Source organism: Notothenia rossii (genome assembly GCF_949606895.1).
Source record: "Notothenia rossii genome assembly, contig: scaffold_334, whole genome shotgun sequence".
Classification (NCBI taxonomy): Eukaryota; Metazoa; Chordata; class Actinopteri; order Perciformes; family Nototheniidae; genus Notothenia; species Notothenia rossii.
In genome coordinates, this window is record NW_027639778.1 from 18,844 (window position 1) to 39,982 (window position 21,139).

At 47.5% G+C, this 21,139-nt stretch overlaps 1 protein-coding gene across 1 annotated transcript; it reads left to right on the forward strand.

Moving 5' to 3' along the window:
- Positions 1–1,183: 1,183 nt before the first annotated feature.
- anp32e (acidic (leucine-rich) nuclear phosphoprotein 32 family, member E) lies at positions 1,184–19,591 on the forward strand. Its single transcript, XM_079695655.1, has 7 exons — positions 1,184–1,340; positions 2,492–2,641; positions 4,052–4,174; positions 7,875–8,025; positions 8,296–8,447; positions 19,054–19,111; positions 19,187–19,591. Exons 1-7 carry the CDS (start codon positions 1,287–1,289, stop codon positions 19,258–19,260), a joined length of 762 nt encoding a protein of 253 aa, XP_079551781.1. The 5' UTR covers positions 1,184–1,286; the 3' UTR covers positions 19,261–19,591.
- The last annotated feature ends 1,548 nt before the right edge of the window (positions 19,592–21,139 follow it).

Below are 21,139 nucleotides of genomic sequence, written 5' to 3' on the forward strand. Positions count from 1 at the left end.
GGTGTAGGATGCTTCCGGAAAAGACCAAACACTGGATGTCTTTCAGTCGCCAACATGTGTTTTCGAGACACTGATATTAACGGGGAAATCCTGCAGGACTCAAATGCCTCGTCGGGGGTAACGCTGCCTTTCCCGCAGCGTTACCCCCGGTCTGCACGTTGTTTCTCTTTCAGAAACACAGAGGACTGTTTGTATGATTAGATCACAGACACGCTGCAAACGGTGTCCACCAAAAGTGGAGTCCAGTGTCTATGGAGTGTCATTTTTATTTGTTATAGTTTGGGAAGATTGAATATCGGTAGGGAAAGCCAGCTAAGTAGGTAGGCGGAAGAAACATGTCAAAAGCGGTAGACTACCGCCCAAATCGGTTGGGTTGGCAGGTGTGTCAAGCGTAACAGTGCCAGATTTAGCTTTGAGCTCATTTCTATCCGCAGTCCCTCACATAAAACATTTAAGAAAATTACATTTTACAAACATAGCGAAAACAAAATACATGATATGCAAAAAGTGCGCAAGAGCAGCAACACAAGTATCCTGCTCTTGCTGACATCACATCCTGTTTACGTATTATTTATTCTGTCATCTTGTTTTTTAAATCACATTTAAAGGTATGAATGCTTCTATACTGAAAGGGTGTTTAACTGTAATGCTTGTTAAAATAAACCTTTACAGTAAAACACTTCTGTCTGTCTGTAACGTGCTGAATCAGGTGGTGAGGCAGAACACTATACATTGTTACATGTCAGTTATCTTTGTAATACATGTTGATTTAAGTCTTAAAGTTTCCTCATAATCTACATTTTACTTTGAAAAAATTATCTTAACTTTATAATGTCACTCAAACGTATGAGCATAAGATTTATTAAAGTGTATTTGAAATGAAAACAAAGCATATTCACTGGTTTATGAAGAATCTGTTGTTTTCATTAAACAGTTATTTTCTTATGTTCCTGTTGTTGTACAATATGGCGCCAATGAGGACAAAGAGGGGGTTGATGTAAAGTTTAAATGTTTCATGTTCGACTTCTCATTGGTCGAGAACAAGCTCCACCTCTACAACCCCAGCCAATGGGAGAGAAGAGTCCTGCATAATGAGCTGTGGGGGCACGAGCTCGGTGAACGGGCCCTCATCTGACCAATAGCAGGCAAGCATCTGTGAATGTATGAATATTAATGAGGCGTGGGGGCGTGGCCTCTCGGTGGAGGAAGGCTCGAGCGAACATGGAGGGTTAGTGCTGTCTGGATCTGCGGAGGAGACACGCTGTTTTATTTTGCTTTGTTCCAACATGGAGATGAAGAAGAGGGTCCTCCTGGAGCTCAGGAACAGGAAACCTAAGGACGTGAGTAACATAAAAACCCGGCTATGTGTTTGTGAACAGGAGGGGGAGGGAAGCGTTCAGCGGGAGAGATATCCGACATTTTGGGCGAGGAAGCGTTCAGCTTGAGAACAGTGAGAGATAGCCGACATTTTGACCCAGAAAACGGCTTCTTCTTCCTCTCCAACATGGAGGGCTGTCTCTCGGTGCCTCCTTAAGGGGGTTCCGGGGGAAGATAACCCAATTCCTCCCGGGATCACAGCCGATTCCCCACCGGGGTGAGGACCGGGAGCAGCGGGGTGGAGGAGAGGCTTCAACCCGGAGGAAGAGCTCCGTCCGTCGAGGCAGATATTCATGTGTAATGTCCATGGAAGTATAGTAAGAAGTACCCGTATGTAGCTCATAGAGCATGCGCAGTTGAGTGTCTCTTAAGCCCCGCCCCCGAGCTCCCGCTCTCGGCTCAGTAGAATGAATGGAGAGAAAATAACTCTGGATTCGGCTTTTAGTGTATCGTACAACTGTAAGGGCCTAGTGATTCTAATAAGGGCTATAACACAGTAGTTCATACTGGGTAGTTTATTTAGTTTAAAAACAATCATCCACTGATTTACAGACGTCTCTTTCTCCATGTTAGTCAATGGGAAAAAGTCTTTCGGGGACAAGGGACGTCACTGACTGATACGGAAGTTGTATTACCGCCGTATGGATCTGAGTACTTGTACTTTTACTCAAGTACAAGATCTGAGTACTTGTACTTTTACTCAAGTACAAGATCTGAGTACTTGTACTTTTACTCAAGAACAAGATCTGAGTACTTGTACTTTTACTCAAGAACAAGATCTGAGTACTTGTACTTTTACTCAAGTACAAGATCTGAGTACTTGTACTTTTACTCAAGAACAAGATCTGAGTACTTGTACTTTTACTCAAGTACAAGATCTGAGTACTTCTACTTTTAGTAAATGTTTTCTTGTTGTAGATAATAATAATACATGATATTTGTATAGCGGCCGGTTTTCCTAATGCTCGCATGACTCCCTGTTGTTGTTGTGCTCACATGACTCACTGTTGTTGTTGTTGTTGTGCTCACATGACTCGTTGTTGTTGTTGTGCTCACATGACTTCCTGTTGTTGTTAACACATGACTCCCTGTTGTTGTTGTTGTTGTTGTGCAGGTGGCGGAGCTGGTGGTGGATAACTGCCGCTCCAGCGACGGGGAGGTGGAGGGTCTGACGGAGGAGTACTCGGAGCTGGAGATCCTCAGCATGGTGAACGTGGGGCTCAGCTCGCTGTCCAAGCTGCCTGCTCTGCCCAAACTCAGCAAGGTAAGCATCAGCGCTACTGAGGGTCCTCCTCCAATATGAGAGTACAGTGTGTCCCACAGAATTTTATTATGTTTGTGGGGGCACTGCACCCCCCCCCCCCCCCCCCCCGGCTAGAAAAACCAAAGGCCCATTAACCTATTCGGTATGCCCACGCATCCAAACCCCCTCAAATAAGAAAATACATGCGAGTTCATGGCTACTGTAGACCACGTTCTTGTTGCTCTGTGTTGCGTTGTGAATGAGTGAGACACAGCGGAGGATCTGTGGGGGGGGGTTTATTCTCCCAAAAATATCCTTTACAATTCATTTAGCAGACGCCTCATTCCAAAGCAACTTACAATGAGCAATCACAGGGCCGTTCTCCCTGGACTAAGTGCCTTAGGGCCTTAGTGTTGTTCCAGGCGGTATTTGAACTCGCAACCTTCCGATCATCAGCCCACCTCGCTATCCATGAGACCACCACGGACAATATTTAAACAAAGTTATCCCTGAAGCTGTGAACATGACAGGATGTCTGATTACCTAGAAGAGCATCAGGACCAGTGTTTCCGCCAGACCAGGGCTGAGAGGCCGTCCACCCCGAGAGCGGGGCGGGGGGGTTGTTTTGAATTTTGACTTGAGCCGTCCCTTATAGATACTGTCTCTTTCCGTTAGTGAGCCGGATCATTTGGCTCGGCTCTCTTAAAGCTCCGGCTCTCTTAAAGCTCCGGCTCTCTTAAAGCTCCGGCTCTCTCGGCTCCCAAGCGGCTCTTCCTGTTAGCACAGTTTACCACGGAGCCTCCGTTTCTCCGCTGCTCGCAGCTCACGCGCGTGCTCCACTAGCACAGCTCATCGCGTCCAAATCGCACACGTTCCGTGTTGTCCTGTAGCGGGCACCTTCGATGTCGGGGAAACGATCTTCAATACTCCGAAAAGAATCCCACCAGACTCCTTTGCCCCTCCAGCAGAGGGATGTCCTTGTCCTTTTTCCTTTTCCTTATTTCAAGCGATAAAAACTCTCGATCTTCTCTCAAATTATTAATATTTTTTGGACGCCTTCGGCTCGCGTTCAGGGCGTCCCGAGCTGAATAAGGGCGTCAAATGACTGCAAGACAGCCCCCTGGCAGAAAACGCTGATCAGGACTGTTTGAGGCATATGATAGCTATGTGATTAACATGATGATTCAGCCTCTATGGAGAGAGACATATGACAAGCATGATCATTTCTGACGTGGAGCTAATCTGAAGTAAACATTGAATACTGCTTTCTATTCCTCCATCTTGTGACTGTGGAACTCCCTCTCTTGGATATCAGCATGTGAAGGACACTGTTCAGGAACTAGTTGATGCTCTGTATGTGATGACTACTTCCTTTCTTACCTGTGATTTATTTATAACCTGTGTGTGTGTGTGTGTGTGTGTGTGTTTTAGCTGGAAGTGAGTGATAACCTGATCTCTGGAGATCTGGACTCGCTGGTCGAGAAATGTCCCAACCTGACGTACCTGAACCTGAGCGGGAACAAGATCAAGGAGCTGAGCAGCATCAAGACGCTGGTGAGGAAACTCACACAGTCCACCTTAAGAAGGGCTCAGTCCACCTTAAGGGCTCAGTCCATCTTAAGGAGAGTTCAGTCCACCTTAAGGAGAGTTCAGTCCACCTTAAGAAGGGCTCAGTCCACCTTAAGAAGGGCTCAGTCCACCTTAAGAAGGGCTCAGTCCACCTTAAGAAGGGCTCAGTCCACCTTAAGGAGAGTTCAGTCCACCTTAAGAAGGGCTCAGTCCACCTTAAGAAGGGCTCAGTCCACCTTAAGAAGGGCTCAGTCCACCTTAAGAAGGGCTCAGTCCACCTTAAGAAGGGCTCAGTCCACCTTAAGGAGAGTTCAGTCCACCTTAAGGAGAGTTCAGTCCACCTTAAGGAGAGTTCAGTCCACCTTAAGAAGGGCTCAGTCCACCTTAAGGAGAGTTCAGTCCACCTTAAGGAGAGTTCAGTCCACCTTAAGGAGAGTTCAGTCCACCTTAAGAAGGGCTCAGTCCACCTTAAGGAGAGTTCAGTCCACCTTAAGAAGAGTTCAGTCCACCTTAAGGAGAGTTCAGTCCACCTTAAGAAGGGCTCAGTCCACCTTAAGGAGAGTTCAGTCCACCTTAAGAAGAGTTCAGTCCATCTTAAGAAGGGCTCAGTCCACCTTAAGGAGAGATCAGTCCACCTTAAGGGCTCAGTCCACCTTAAGAAGGGCTCAGTCCACCTTAAGGAGAGTTCAGTCCATCTTAAGAAGGGCTCAGTCCACCTTAAGAAGGGCTCAGTCCACCTTAAGGAGAGTTCAGTCCATCTTAAGAAGGGCTCAGTCCACCTTAAGGAGAGTTCAGTCCACCTTAAGAAGGGCTCAGTCCACCTTAAGAAGGGCTCAGTCCACCTTAAGAAGGGCTCAGTCCACCTTAAGAAGGGCTCAGTCCACCTTAAGGAGAGTTCAGTCCACCTTAAGGAGAGTTCAGTCCACCTTAAGGAGAGTTCAGTCCACCTTAAGAAGGGCTCAGTCCACCTTAAGGAGAGTTCAGTCCACCTTAAGGAGAGTTCAGTCCACCTTAAGAAGAGTTCAGTCCACCTTAAGGAGAGTTCAGTCCACCTTAAGGAGAGTTCAGTCCACCTTAAGAAGGGCTCAGTCCACCTTAAGAAGGGCTCAGTCCACCTTAAGGAGAGTTCAGTCCACCTTAAGAAGAGTTCAGTCCACCTTAAGGAGAGTTCAGTCCACCTTAAGAAGGGCTCAGTCCACCTTAAGGAGAGTTCAGTCCACCTTAAGAAGAGTTCAGTCCATCTTAAGAAGGGCTCAGTCCACCTTAAGGAGAGATCAGTCCACCTTAAGGGCTCAGTCCACCTTAAGAAGGGCTCAGTCCACCTTAAGGAGAGTTCAGTCCATCTTAAGAAGGGCTCAGTCCACCTTAAGAAGGGCTCAGTCCACCTTAAGGAGAGTTCAGTCCATCTTAAGAAGGGCTCAGTCCACCTTAAGGAGAGTTCAGTCCACCTTAAGAAGGGCTCAGTCCACCTTAAGAAGGGCTCAGTCCACCTTAAGAAGGGCTCAGTCCACCTTAAGAAGGGCTCAGTCCACCTTAAGAAGGGCTCAGTCCACCTTAAGGAGAGTTCAGTCCACCTTAAGGAGAGTTCAGTCCACCTTAAGAAGGGCTCAGTCCACCTTAAGGAGAGTTCAGTCCACCTTAAGAAGGGCTCAGTCCACCTTAAGAAGGGCTCAGTCCACCTTAAGGAGAGTTCAGTCCACCTTAAGAAGGGCTCAGTCCACCTTAAGGAGAGTTCAGTCCACCTTAAGGAGAGTTCAGTCCACCTTAAGAAGGGCTCAGTCCACCTTAAGGAGAGTTCAGTCCACCTTAAGGAGAGTTCAGTCCACCTTAAGGAGAGTTCAGTCCACCTTAAGGAGAGTTCAGTCCACCTTAAGAAGGGCTCAGTCCACCTTAAGGAGAGTTCAGTCCACCTTAAGGAGAGTTCAGTCCACCTTAAGGAGAGTTCAGTCCACCTTAAGGAGAGTTCAGTCCACCTTAAGAAGGGCTCAGTCCACCTTAAGGAGAGATCAGTCCACCTTAAGGAGAGTTCAGTCCACCTTAAGGAGAGTTCAGTCCACCTTAAGGAGAGTTCAGTTTAATCTAAAGAGTTCAGTCCACCTTAAGGAGAGCTGATTATTTCTTATTGCATCTATCCTCTCCTATTTCTCCTGTGTTCTCCTATCCTCACCTGTTCTCCTATCCTCACCTGTTCTCCTGCTCATCACCTGTTCTCCTATCCTCACCTGTTCTCCTGCTCATAACCTGTTCTCCTGCTCATCACCTGTTCTCCTGCTCATAACCTGTTCTCACCTGTTCTCCTGCTCATCACCTGTTCTCCTGCTCATAACCTGTTCTCCTGCTCATCACCTGTTCTCCCGTGTTCTCCTGCTCATCACCTGTTCTCCTATCCTCACCTGTTCTCCTGCTCATCACCTGTTCTCCTGCTCATCACCTGTTCTCCTGCTCATCACCTGTTCTCCTGCTCATCACCTGTTCTCCTGCTCATCACCTGTTCTCCTATCCTCACCTGTTCTCCTGCTCATAACCTGTTCTCCTGCTCATCACCTGTTCTCCTGCTCATAACCTGTTCTCCTGCTCATCACCTGTTCTCCTGCTCATCACCTGTTCTCCTATCCTCACCTGTTCTCCTGCTCATAACCTGTTCTCCTGCTCATCACCTGTTCTCCTGCTCATAACCTGTTCTCACCTGTTCTCCTGCTCATCACCTGTTCTCCTGCTCATAACCTGTTCTCCTGCTCATCACCTGTTCTCCCGTGTTCTCCTGCTCATCACCTGTTCTCCTATCCTCACCTGTTCTCCTGCTCATCACCTGTTCTCCTGCTCATCACCTGTTCTCCTGCTCATCACCTGTTCTCCTGCTCATCACCTGTTCTCCTGCTCATCACCTGTTCTCCCGTGTTCTCCTGCTCATCACCTGTTCTCACCTGTTGTCCTGCTCATCACCTGTTCTCACCTGTTGTCCTGCTCATCACCTGTTCTCACCTGTTGTCCTGCTCATCACCTGTTCTCACCTGTTCTCCTGCTCATCACCTGTTCTCCTGCTCATCACCTGTTCTCCTGCTCATCACCTGTTCTCCCGTGTTCTCCTGCTCATCACCTGTTCTCACCTGTTCTCCTGCTCATCACCTGTTCTCCTGCTCATCACCTGTTCTCCCGTGTTCTCCTGCTCATCACCTGTTCTCACCTGTTCTCCTGCTCATCACCTGTTCTCCTGCTCATCACCTGTTCTCCTGCTCATCACCTGTTCTCCTGCTCATCACCTGTTCTCCTGCTCATCACCTGTTCTCCCGTGTTCTCCTGCTCATCACCTGTTCTCACCTGTTGTCCTGCTCATCACCTGTTCTCACCTGTTGTCCTGCTCATCACCTGTTCTCACCTGTTCTCCTGCTCATCACCTGTTCTCCTGCTCATCACCTGTTCTCCTGCTCATCACCTGTTCTCCCGTGTTCTCCTGCTCATCACCTGTTCTCACCTGTTCTCCTGCTCATCACCTGTTCTCCTGCTCATCACCTGTTCTCCCGTGTTCTCCTGCTCATCACCTGTTCTCACCTGTTCTCCTGCTCATCACCTGTTCTCCTGCTCATCACCTGTTCTCCTGCTCATCACCTGTTCTCCTGCTCATCACCTGTTCTCCTGCTCATCACCTGTTCTCACCTGTTCTCCGTGTTCCCCTGTGGTTCTGCAGCAGAGTCTGAAGCACCTGAAGAGTCTGGACCTGTACAGCTGTGAGGTCTCCTCTCTGCAGGAGTACAGGCCGAGCGTGTTCCAGCTGCTCCCTCAGATCAAGTATCTGGACGGGTACGACCCGCAGGACAACGAGCTGCCCGACTCCAACGGTCAGAAGGCTGCTGCTGTTGTTGTTGTTGTTGTTGTTGTTTACCATGGCCAGATATCCCAGGGGAAATAGGATTCATGGCATGAAGCTGCTGTGACTTTTACTGAGATTTCCAGAAAAAAAGTTAAAATGTGGAGATTGACTAAAAAAATCTGAAATATGCGGTTTTTCAGAAAAAAATTAGAATCAGAATTTTTTAGAAAAATAGTCGAGATGTTTTAGATTATCAGGAAAAAGTTTTAGAAAAAATAAATGTAAGATTTTGTTCCAGATGAGGAAGATGAGGACGACGATGATGATGTGGCCGGTCCCCATGTACACGATGATGACGATGATGATGAAGATGATGATGAGAGCTCAGAGGTGGAGGAGGTGGAGGACGGGGAGGTGGGGCTGTCCTACCTGATGAAGGAAGGCATCCAGGTGAGTTACTCTGTCTGTGTGTAGCTGTGTGTGTCTGTAGGTGTGTGTGTGTGTGTCTGTAGCTGTGAGTGTGTGTGTGTGTAGCTGTGAGTGTGTGTGTGTGTGTGTGTGTGTGTAGCTGTGAGTGTGTGTGTGTGTGTGTGTGTGTGTGTGTGTGTGTGTGTGTGTCTGTAGCTGTGAGTGTGTGTGTGTGTCTGTAGCTGTGAGTGTGTGTGTGTGTCTGTAGCTGTGAGTGTGTGTTTGTAGCTGTGAGTGTGTGTGTGTGTTTGTAGCTGTGTGTGTGTGTCTGTAGCTGTGAGTGTGTGTGTGTGTGTGTGTGTGTGTGTGTTTGTAGCTGTGAGTGTGTGTGTCTGTAGCTGTGAGTGTGTGTGTGTGTGTGTGTGTGTAGCTGTGTGTGTGTGTCTGTAGCTGTGAGTGTGTGTGTGTGTAGCTGTGAGTGTGTGTGTGTAGCTGTGAGTGTGTGTGTGTGTGTGTGTCTGTGTGTGTTTGTAGCTGTGAGTGTGTGTGTCTGTAGCTGTGAGTGTGTGTGTGTGTGTGTGTGTGTGTCTGTAGCTGTGAGTGTGTGTGTGTGTGTGTGTGTGTGTGTAGCTGTGAGTGTGTGTGTCTGTAGCTGTGAGTGTGTGTGTGTGTGTGTGTTTGTAGCTGTGAGTGTGTGTGTCTGTAGCTGTGAGTGTGTGTGTGTGTGTGTGTGTGTGTGTCTGTAGCTGTGAGTGTGTGTGTGTGTGTGTGTGTGTGTGTCTGTAGCTGTGAGTGTGTGTGTCTGTAGCTGTGAGTGTGTGTGTGTGTCTGTAGCTGTGAGTGTGTGTATGTAGCTGTGAGTGTGTGTGTGTGTGTTTGTAGCTGTGTGTGTCTGTAGGTGTGTGTCTCTGCAGCTGTGTGTGTCTGTAGGTGTGTGTGTCTGTAGGTGTGTGTGTCTGTAGGTGTGTGTGTCTGTAGGTGTGTGTGTCTGTAGGTGTGTGAGTGTCTGTAGCTGTGTGTGTCTGTAGCTGTGTGTGTCTGTAGGTGTGTGTGTCTGTAGCTGTATGTGTCTGTAGGTGTGTGTGTCTGTAGGTGTGTGTGTGTCTGTAGGTGTGTGTGTGTCTGTAGGTGTGTGCGTCTGTAGCTGTGTGTGTGTGTCTGTAGGTGTGTGAGTGTCTGTAGCTGTGTGTGTCTGTAGGTGTGTGAGTGTCTGTAGGTGTGTGAGTGTCTGTAGCTGTGTGTGTCTGTAGCTGTATGTGTCTGTAGGTGTGTGTGTCTGTAGGTGTGTGTCTGTAGGTGTGTGCGTCTGTAGCTGTGTGTGTCTGTAGCTGTGTGTGTCTGTAGGTGTGTGAGTCTGTAGGTGTGTGAGTGTCTGTAGGTGTGTGAGTGTCTGTAGCTGTGTGTGTCTGTAGCTGTGTGTGTCTGTAGGTGTGTGAGTGTCTGTAGGTGAGTGTGTCTGTAGGTGTGTGTGTCTGTAGGTGTGTGCGTCTGTAGCTGTGTGTGTCTGTAGGTGTGTGTGTCTGTAGCTGTGTGTGTCTGTAGGTGTGTGAGTGTCTGTAGGTGTGTGAGTGTCTGTAGCTGTGAGTGTCTGTAGGTGTGTGAGTGTCTGTAGGTGTGTGAGTGTCTGTAGCTGTGTGTGTCTGTAGCTGTGTGTGTGTCTGTAGCTGTGTGTGTCTGTAGCTGTGTGTGTCTGTAGCTGTGTGTGTGTCTGTAGCTGTGTGTGTCTGTAGCTGTGTGTGTGTGTTTGTAGCTGTGTGTGTTTGTAGCTGTGTGTGTCTGTAGCTGTGTGTGTCTGTAGCTGTGTGTGTCTGTAGGTGTGTGTGTCTGTAGGTGTGTGTGTCTGTAGCTGTGTGTGTCTGTAGCTGTGTGTGTCTGTAGCTGTGTGTGTGTGTTTGTAGGTGTGTGTGTCTGTAGCTGTGTGTGTCTGTAGCTGTGTGTGTCTGTAGCTGTGTGTGTCTGTAGCTGTGTGTGTGTCTGTAGCTGTGTGTAGCTGTGTGTGTCTGTAGGTGTGTGAGTGTCTGTAGCTGTGTGTGTCTGTAGCTGTGTGTGTCTGTAGCTGTGTGTAGCTGTGTGTGTGTGTTTGTAGGTGTGTGTGTCTGTAGGTGTGTGCGTCTGTAGCTGTGTGTCTGTAGGTGTGTGTGTCTGTAGGTGTGTGTGTCTGTAGGTGTGTGTGTCTGTAGGTGTGTGTGTCTGTAGGTGTGTGAGTGTCTGTAGCTGTGTGTGTCTGTAGCTGTGTGTGTCTGTAGGTGTGTGTGTCTGTAGCTGTATGTGTCTGTAGGTGTGTGTGTCTGTAGGTGTGTGTGTGTCAGTAGGTGTGTGTGTGTCTGTAGGTGTGTGCGTCTGTAGCTGTGTGTGTGTGTCTGTAGGTGTGTGAGTGTCTGTAGCTGTGTGTGTCTGTAGGTGTGTGAGTGTCTGTAGGTGTGTGAGTGTCTGTAGCTGTGTGTGTCTGTAGCTGTATGTGTCTGTAGGTGTGTGTGTCTGTAGGTGTGTGTCTGTAGGTGTGTGCGTCTGTAGCTGTGTGTGTCTGTAGCTGTGTGTGTCTGTAGGTGTGTGAGTCTGTAGGTGTGTGAGTGTCTGTAGGTGTGTGAGTGTCTGTAGCTGTGTGTGTCTGTAGCTGTGTGTGTCTGTAGGTGTGTGAGTGTCTGTAGGTGAGTGTGTCTGTAGGTGTGTGTGTCTGTAGGTGTGTGTGTCTGTAGGTGTGTGCGTCTGTAGCTGTGTGTGTCTGTAGGTGTGTGAGTGTCTGTAGCTGTGTGTGTCTGTAGGTGTGTGAGTGTCTGTAGCTGTGTGTGTCTGTAGGTGTGTGAGTGTCTGTAGCTGTGTGAGTGTCTGTAGGTGTGTGAGTGTCTGTAGGTGTGTGAGTGTCTGTAGGTGTGTGAGTGTCTGTAGCTGTGTGTGTCTGTAGCTGTGTGTGTGTCTGTAGCTGTGTGTGTCTGTAGCTGTGTGTGTCTGTAGGTGTGTGTGTCTGTAGCTGTGTGTGTGTCTGTAGGTGTGTGTGTCTGTAGCTGTGTGTGTCTGTAGGTGTGTGTGTGTCTGTAGGTGTGTGTGTGTCTGTAGGTGTGTGTGTGTCTGTAGCTGTGTGTGTGTGTCTGTAGGTGTGTGAGTGTCTGTAGCTGTGTGTGTCTGTAGGTGTGTGAGTGTCTGTAGGTGTGTGAGTGTCTGTAGCTGTGTGTGTCTGTAGCTGTATGTGTCTGTAGGTGTGTGTGTGTCTGTAGGTGTGTGTCTGTAGGTGTGTGCGTCTGTAGCTGTGTGTGTCTGTAGCTGTGTGTGTGTCTGTAGGTGTGTGTCTGTAGGTGTGTGCGTCTGTAGCTGTGTGTGTCTGTAGCTGTGTGTGTCTGTAGGTGTGTGAGTCTGTAGGTGTGTGAGTGTCTGTAGGTGTGTGAGTGTCTGTAGCTGTGTGTGTCTGTAGCTGTGTGTGTCTGTAGGTGTGTGAGTGTCTGTAGGTGAGTGTGTCTGTAGGTGTGTGTGTCTGTAGGTGTGTGTGTCTGTAGGTGTGTGCGTCTGTAGCTGTGTGTGTCTGTAGGTGTGTGAGTGTCTGTAGCTGTGTGTGTCTGTAGGTGTGTGAGTGTCTGTAGCTGTGTGTGTCTGTAGGTGTGTGAGTGTCTGTAGCTGTGTGAGTGTCTGTAGGTGTGTGAGTGTCTGTAGGTGTGTGAGTGTCTGTAGCTGTGTGTGTCTGTAGCTGTGTGTGTGTCTGTAGCTGTGTGTGTCTGTAGCTGTGTGTGTCTGTAGGTGTGTGTGTGTCTGTAGCTGTGTGTGTCTGTAGCTGTGTGTGTGTGTTTGTAGGTGTGTGTGTCTGTAGCTGTGTGTGTCTGTAGCTGTGTGTGTCTGTAGCTGTGTGTGTCTGTAGCTGTGTGTAGCTGTGTGTGTCTGTAGGTGTGTGAGTGTCTGTAGCTGTGTGTGTCTGTAGCTGTGTGTGTCTGTAGCTGTGTGTAGCTGTAGCTGTGTGTAGCTGTGTGTGTGTGTTTGTAGGTGTGTGTGTTTGTAGGTGTGTGTGTCTGTAGGTGTGTGCGTCTGTAGCTGTGTGTCTGTAGCTGTGTGTGTTTGTAGGTGTGTGTGTCTGTAGCTGTGTGTGTCTGTAGCTGTGTGTGTCTGTAGCTGTGTGTAGCTGTAGCTGTGTGTAGCTGTGTGTGTGTGTTTGTAGGTGTGTGTGTCTGTAGGTGTGTGCGTCTGTAGCTGTGTGTCTGTAGCTGTGTGTGTCTGTAGGTGTGTGTGTGTCTGTAGCTGTGTGTGTCTGTAGGTGTGTGTGTGTCTGTAGGTGTGTGTGTGTCTGTAGCTGTGTGTGTCTGTAGGTGTGTGTGTCTGTAGCTGTGTGTGTCTGTAGGTGTGTGTGTGTGTGTCTGTAGGTGTGTGTGTCTGTAGCTGTGTGTGTGTGTGTGTATGTGTCTGTAGGTGTGTGTGTCTGTAGCTGTGTGTAGCTGTAGCTGTGTGTGTGTGTTTGTAGGTGTGTGTGTCTGTAGCTGTGTGCGTCTGTAGCTGTGTGTTTGTAGGTGTGTGTGTCTGTAGCTGTGTGTCTGTAGGTGTGTGTGTCTGTAGCTGTGTGTGTCTGTAGGTGTGTGTGTGTCTGTAGCTGTGTGTGTCTGTAGCTGTGTGTGTGTGTGTCTGTAGCTGTGTGTGTCTGTAGCTGTATGTGTCTGTAGCTGTGTGTGTCTGTAGGTGTGTGTGTCTGTAGCTGTGTGTGTGTGTGTGTCTGTAGCTGTGTGTGTCTGTAGCTGTGTGTGTCTGTAGGTGTGTGTGTCTGTAGCTGTATGTGTCTGTAGCTGTGTGTGTCTGTAGGTGTGTGTGTCTGTAGGTGTGTGTGTGTGTGTGTCTGTAGGTGTGTGTGTCTGTAGGTGTGTGTGTCTGTAGCTGTGTGTGTCTGTAGCTGTGTGTGTGTGTGTGTCTGTAGCTGTGTGTGTCTGTAGCTGTGTGTGTGTGTGTGTCTGTAGCTGTGTGTGTGTGTGTCTGTAGCTGTGTGTGTGTGTGTGTCTGTAGCTGTGTGTGTCTGTAGGTGTGTGTGTCTGTAGGTGTGTGTGTCTGTAGCTGTGTGTGTCTGTAGCTGTGTGTGTGTGTGTGTCTGTAGGTGTGTGTGTCTGTAGGTGTGTGTGTCTGTAGGTGTGTGTGTCTGTAGCTGTGTGTGTCTGTAGGTGTGTGTGTCTGTAGCTGTGTGTGTCTTTAGCTGTGTGTGTCTGTAGCTGTGTGTGTCTGTAGGTGTGTGTGTCTGTAGCTGTGTGTGTCTTTAGCTGTATGTGTCTGTAGCTGTGTGTGTCTGTAGCTGTTTGTAGGTGTGTGTGTCTGTAGGTGTGTGTGTCTGTAGCTGTGTGTGTCTGTAGGTGTGTGTGTCTGTAGCTGTGTGTGTCTTTAGCTGTATGTGTCTGTAGCTGTGTGTGTCTGTAGCTGTTTGTAGGTGTGTGTGTCTGTAGCTGTGTGTCTGTAGCTGTGTGTAGGTGTGTGTGTCTGTAGCTGTGTGTGTCTGTAGCTGTGTGTGTCTGTAGCTGTGTGTGTCTGTAGCTGTATGTGTCTGTAGCTGTGTGTAGCTGTGTGTGTGTGTTTGTAGGTGTGTGTGTCTTTAGCTGTATGTGTCTGTAGCTGTGTGTGTCTGTAGCTGTGTGTGTCTGTAGCTGTGTGTGTCTGTAGCTGTGTGTAGCTGTGTGTGTGTGTCTGTAGCTGTGTGTGTCTGTAGCTGTGTGTGTCTGTAGCTGTGTGTGTCTGTAGCTGTGTGTGTCTGTAGGTGTGTGTGTCTGTAGCTGTGTGTGTCTGTAGCTGTGTGTAGCTGTGTGTGTGTGTTTGTAGGTGTGTGTGTCTGTAGCTGTGTGTGTCTGTAGCTGTGTGTGTCTGTAGCTGTGTGTGTCTGTAGCTGTGTGTGTGTCTGTAGCTGTGTGTAGCTGTGTGTGTCTGTAGGTGTGTGAGTGTCTGTAGCTGTGTGTGTCTGTAGCTGTGTGTAGCTGTAGCTGTGTGTGTGTGTTTGTAGGTGTGTGCGTCTGTAGCTGTGTGCGTCTGTAGCTGTGTGTCTGTAGCTGTGTGTGTTTGTAGGTGTGTGTGTCTGTAGCTGTGTGTGTCTGTAGCTGTGTGTGTCTGTAGCTGTGTGTAGCTGTAGCTGTGTGTAGCTGTGTGTGTGTGTTTGTAGGTGTGTGTGTCTGTAGGTGTGTGCGTCTGTAGCTGTGTGTCTGTAGCTGTGTGTGTCTGTAGGTGTGTGTGTGTCTGTAGCTGTGTGTGTCTGTAGGTGTGTGTGTGTCTGTAGCTGTGTGTGTCTGTAGGTGTGTGTGTTTGTAGCTGTATGTGTCTGTAGCTGTGTGTGTCTGTAGGTGTGTGTGTGTCTGTAGGTGTGTGTGTCTGTAGCTGTGTGTCTGTAGGTGTGTGTGTCTGTAGCTGTGTGTGTCTGTAGCTGTGTGTGTGTTTGTAGGTGTGTGTGTCTGTAGCTGTGTGCGTCTGTAGCTGTGTGTTTGTAGGTGTGTGTGTCTGTAGCTGTGTGTCTGTAGGTGTGTGTGTCTGTAGCTGTGTGTGTCTGTAGGTGTGTGTGTGTCTGTAGCTGTGTGTGTCTGTAGGTGTGTGTGTCTGTAGCTGTGTGTGTGTGTGTGTGTGTCTGTAGCTGTATGTGTCTGTAGCTGTGTGTGTCTGTAGGTGTGTGTGTCTGTAGCTGTGTGTGTGTGTCTGTAGCTGTGTGTGTCTGTAGCTGTGTGTGTCTGTAGGTGTGTGTGTCTGTAGGTGTGTGTGTCTGTAGCTGTATGTGTCTGTAGCTGTGTGTGTGTGTGTGTCTGTAGCTGTGTGTGTCTGTAGGTGTGTGTGTCTGTAGGTGTGTGTGTCTGTAGCTGTGTGTGTCTGTAGCTGTGTGTGTGTGTGTGTGTCTGTAGCTGTGTGTGTCTGTAGCTGTGTGTGTGTGTGTGTGTCTGTAGCTGTGTGTGTGTGTGTGTCTGTAGCTGTGTGTGTGTCTGTAGGTGTGTGTGTCTGTAGCTGTGTGTGTCTGTAGCTGTGTGTGTGTGTCTGTAGGTGTGTGTGTCTGTAGGTGTGTGTGTCTGTAGCTGTGTGTGTCTGTAGGTGTGTGTGTCTTTAGCTGTGTGTGTCTGTAGGTGTGTGTGTCTGTAGGTGTGTGTGTCTGTAGCTGTGTGTGTCTTTAGCTGTATGTGTCTGTAGCTGTGTGTGTCTGTAGCTGTTTGTAGGTGTGTGTGTCTGTAGCTGTGTGTCTGTAGCTGTGTGTAGCTGTGTGTGTGTGTTTGTAGGTGTGTGTGTCTGTAGCTGTGTGTGTCTGTAGCTGTGTGTGTCTGTAGGTGTGTGTGTCTGTAGCTGTGTGTGTCTGTAGCTGTGTGTGTCTGTAGCTGTATGTGTCTGTAGCTGTATGTAGCTGTGTGTGTGTGTTTGTAGGTGTGTGTGTCTGTAGCTGTGTGTGTCTGTAGCTGTGTGTGTCTGTAGCTGTATGTGTCTGTAGCTGTGTGTAGCTGTGTGTGTGTGTTTGTAGCTGTGTGTGTCTTTAGCTGTATGTGTCTGTAGCTGTGTGTGTCTGTAGGTGTGTGTGTCTGTAGGTGTGTGTGTCTGTAGCTGTGTGTGTCTGTAGCTGTATGTGTCTGTAGCTGTGTGTGTGTGTGTCTGTAGCTGTGTGTGTCTGTAGCTGTGTGTAGCTGTGTGTGTGTGTTTGTAGGTGTGTGTCTGTAGCTGTGTGTGTCTGTAGCTGTGTGTGTCTGTAGGTGTGTGTGTCTGTAGCTGTGTGTGTCTGTAGCTGTGTGTGTCTGTAGCTGTGTGTGTGTCTGTAGCTGTGTGTGTCTGTCTGTAGCTGTGTGTGTGTGTCTGTAGCTGTGTGTGTCTGTAGGTGTGTGTGTCTGTAGCTGTGTGTGTGTGTGTGTGTGTGTCTGTAGGTGTGTGTGTCTGTAGGTGTGTGTGTCTGTAGCTGTGTGTGTCTGTAGCTGTGTGTGTGTGTGTGTCTGTAGCTGTGTGTGTCTGTAGGTGTGTGTGTCTGTAGGTGTGTGTGTCTGTAGCTGTGTGTGTCTGTAGCTGTGTGTGTGTGTGTGTCTGTAGGTGTGTGTGTCTGTAGGTGTGTGTGTCTGTAGCTGTGTGTGTCTGTAGGTGTGTGTGTGTCTGTAGCTGTGTGTGTCTGTAGCTGTGTGTGTCTGTAGCTGTGTGTGTGTGTGTGTGTGTGTGTGTGTGTGTGTGTCGTGTGTGTGTCGTGTGTGTGTGTGTGTGTGTGTGTCTCGTGTGTCGTGTGTCAAGTGTGTCGTGTGTGTGTGTGTGTGTCAAGCCCCGGCCACACGAGGACGACAGCGGTCGTATCTGCTACAGTTCACTATCAGATAGACGGTTGGGCCACACGTAACCCTGACCCTGACCCTGACCCTAACCCTGACCCTCACCCTGACCCTAACCCAAGGTGGGTAGATCTGCAAAGGAAACGCTCCGGGGGGAAACGGCTCTGTGTCTACGCCTATACCATCATGTCCTGATAACGATAGCCCCGCCTCTCCTGCTCAGAGATCAGCTGCTGGGCTCTCAGAAGAGGGGGGGGAAAAGAGAGGCTCCGTTTTGTATTATTATATAGAGTCGTTACTAGGGATGCACCGAATATTCGGCCGAAAATGGTTAAAAAGGCTCTTTCGGCTTTCGGCCGAAAGGGTTTTAGCACCGAAAAGATATCACCGAATGTCAGAGAACAGGGTTACGTTGGTAAGCTAACGTGTTGTTGTGATGACGTAATCAAAACGCGGCGACAAGCACGGCGCGCGACCATGCTCGCGGCTGGCTCACAGCCAACATGTCTGGCGCTTGGAGATATTTAAAAATATCAGAGAAAGAGGCGCGGATTGCGATTTGTAAAACGTGTTCAGCTGACATTTCTCGAGGGGGTGTAACTGCAAAGACTTTCACCACTTCGGGATTACTCCACCACTTGAAATCAAAACACCCGGACAAATATGCGGAGTAAGATCGAATCACAAGCACTGACAGCGAGAGACTGTTCAGCGCTGCCTCTCATGTGCTTGATGAGAAGAGGAACAGACTTATGGCTGATAAAGCAGAGAAGCTACTGTTCATTAAAAAGAACCTCCCACTTTTCCTTAATAAGTAGACAAGGCTGGTTTATCATAAGCTTATCTAGTTCTACATGTCTACTCTATACCCACTTTCCTGAACCATTTTCATTGAGTTATAATTCACCATCTCAGGTTATCATTAGGGGGAAATGACAGCAGCACAGTGTTCAATATATTCTACTTTCGGTATCTAAATGATACGATGTTGTTTACATTGCTCATGAGGACAGACAGCCTTATTTAGAGATTCTTGAAATTGAATTGTAATTTAATTTGTAAAAAGTTCCATTCATGTGGATTTATCCAGTTTGCACATTTGTATGCATGCACTTATAGGTGCATTTGTTGTTGTTGAAGGCCTGGCTGTTACAGTCTGTATTCACACTAGTTAGTTGTAGGCCTACTGGCCTAGATGGTTATTTGAAAGCACCTTGGCTTTGTTCTGAATGCACTTTGTCCTAGTTATCCTACAGAGAAAAGAAAATGCACTTGATTGGAATGAATGTACTGTATGCATTCAGAAGTGCTGAATAAATGTTTTATGGACCCATAATAGTGATTATTATTTAAGTTAAGTTTTGCCATAATCATGTCTTTTTCCATAATCAGGAAGCTGAACAACATTGGTAAAAAATGCATACATTATATATATAGATATTTCTATTAATCATTTTCGGTATTGGTTTCGGCCAAGAATGTCCCATTCGGTGCAGCCCTAGTCGTTATTCATTTGTTTTAAAGCTCAATAAATAACAAACCAGCACTTTTCTAATTTTGCCCGGAAGATTTAAACTTTAACGGAAATGTTGACCGGCGGAAAAAAATCGAACTAACGCCCATTCCCAAATCCCCCCCTTGACCCTGCCCCTTCTGTAGCCACCCTCGCAGCTCAACGAGGCTCCCTCCTGTCAGAGGGAGTAAATACAGCAGCAAGCTTTGGGACGGCCTCCCCTCTCTCCGGCAGGAACAGGAAATGCCTTAACTGTAACAACGGTTTCAAATCAGCTTCTCTTTGACAAAACATTTAAATGAATAACTCAAATCAAACTCCAAACATCTTTCATTGTGTTTCAAAGCTCTCTTAGTTTGAAACCTGATGTTTATAAGCTTCTTAGTTTTTGCAACAGTCTGTAAATATACACAACTTTATAATAAAATGCACACATTGACCTTTTTCTAGACTAAACCCAGGTTTGATCCTAAGTTCAAACATATGAGGTTATCATGAGGTTGTTAACATCGCAGTTTATCAGTGGATGTTTGGAACTACTTGCTAACAGCTTGTTTCCTGAGGGACACACACAGCGTGACTCCGGTCAGGTAGAGACCGGTCTCAAGTCAGCACCGCTGCAGACTCGCTGTTTGAGGGCTTGATAGGCCACTCCCCCTCCACACCGCTCCACACCCGTTGGTTTGGAACTCTGTGTGTGTGTGTGTGTGTGTGTGTGTGTGTGTGTGTGTGTGTGTGTGTGTGTGTGTGTGTGTGTGTGTGTGTGTGTGTGTGTGTGTGTGTGTGTGTGTGTGTGTGTGTGTGTGTGTGTGTGTGTGTGTGTGTGTGTGTGTGTGTGTGTGTGTGTGTGTGTGTGTGTGTGTGTGTGTGTGTGTGTGTGTGTGTGTGTGTGTGTCTCATGCGTGTAACATGCGTGTCTCTCTCTCAGGACGAGGAGGACGACGGAGACTACGTTGAAGAGGAGGAAGACGAGGAGGAAGACGGAGGTTTGTGTTCAGTTTGAAATGTTAATATGTGACATGTCGATGAAGAGGAAGCTTTAATGTGCTGTTTCCTCTCAGATGCTGCGGAGGCTCAGGGAGAGAAGAGGAAGAGAGAGGCAGATGACGAAGGTGACGACGACGATGATGAATAATTAACCCCCGCTCCGGTGACCTCTCACCCTCAGGGCTGCAGACTGTCATGTGATCAAGTCAGCTGCGATGTGATTGGCCGATCGTTTCCTCTCTACCAAACTCAAACCTTTTAGATTTTACCCAAAACAGTTTTTTATCCTAGTTCTCATTGGCCGACGTCCTCTCAGCTTTACTCTGAGAGGACTACATTACCCATGATCCTCGGCGGCCCTGCCTCTGTAAATAGACCGGCCTCTCTCTGTTGTGAATCATGACCTCTCCGAGTTCATTTTATTTTTTTATTCCCGTCTCCTTCTGTGTTTTCAATAAAAAACGGATGAAACATCAGAAGTTTCTTTATTTACAAATAACAAACTGAACTGTGTTTTCTAATGAAGGTTTCTCAATCCTCTGAGGCAGGGGTTCCCAACCTTTTTTTCCCAAGAGCCCCCCCAAATGACTCCTGTTGGAAGCCCCCCCCCCACACACACACAAGGGGGGGGGGGGGCAACAGCGGTAATTAAAGTTTAAAAGTCTCAAAATGCTCCAACTCCTGTCCCAAACCAGATGAATGTGAAGTGTTTAGTTAGAGGAGGATGAAAGCGTAACTAAGGAGCTCTATGGAGAGACTCTGATGGTTACTGGACTCAGGATTCATTCATGTGGATTCCCGCTGTATGAAGAAATGAAAGGACGGCGGAAGTGGAACCAATTCACAAAGGGATTCAACTGTTTCAAACACATGCTCAAAGTAAGCCGGATTCTGCCGATGTGTTTATGTGGATTCAAAAATCCTAAATAATGTACCAAATGGAGGAGAGCGATCTGATCGGAGCGACTGAGACAAATCATCTGAAACCGGCATGGACCATGACTGTGTTTTAGAAATGCGTTTATCCAGAAAAGGCTGGTTTGGAAACTTTACGGGCAAAAGAAACATTTCTATTAAAGAAAGAATTATACATTTCTTTCTTTTTATGCTTTTAATACTAACTTGAATTTTTATTCAAATTAATTAATCAATTATTTTAATATCTTATTGTAATGTAGAGACAAGGCTTTTAGGGACCATCATGTATTGCCTTACAATTATATGTAAAAAAAAAAAAAAGTTGGGAACCACTGCTCTAATTTCCCTTCCTAATTATGGGGTGTCAGCATACACCGTTGCCATGGAGACCGATCCCTCGCCATGAAACACGGTGTTGCTGTAACTCCTAAAGACAATCAATACTCTGCAGTCTCCCTTCTCTTAGTTCAAATGAAGATGCTGCTGATCAATGAGATCCATCTCTCTGAACGTGAGATCTCCTTTAATCCCATTGTTAACAGGTGAGAGCACGTGAGCCTGCTGTTACTGACCAGGTGCTGTTTCATGTGTTCACCAGCTGGTGGCGCCACAGAGCTGTGGAGGACCGGGGAGAACGTGAAGAAGTGATCTTAAATATTCCTCTGAGAAAATAACTCGATGAAATCCATGTTGACTAAATCTAAATCTATATATACTATACTGTGTATATACAGAATGTATACCGTCACTGTGTACACACACTCTTTAAAGCTTTTAGTATAAACTTTATCTAAAGTAATGTTAATAACACACACACACACAGATGATGTCATCTAATATCTAATTGACTAATCTAAAGTGTGTGTGTGTGAGTGTGTCTTTGTGTGTGTGTGTTTATTTCAATAGTTTTGTTTTGATTTGACTCTCAGGTGCTCAGGCTCCGCCCCCCACACCTGGCCTTCCCGTCTCCATGGTAACCTGCTGGATCTAAAGCAGTCAGTTTGCTTCAGAGGTCATATGACTGACCCCCCACTCACACACACTCGTTAACACGGGTTTCAGTTTGAAAGTTTTTATTTTAGCACATTAACTCACAGCTTCACATCTCT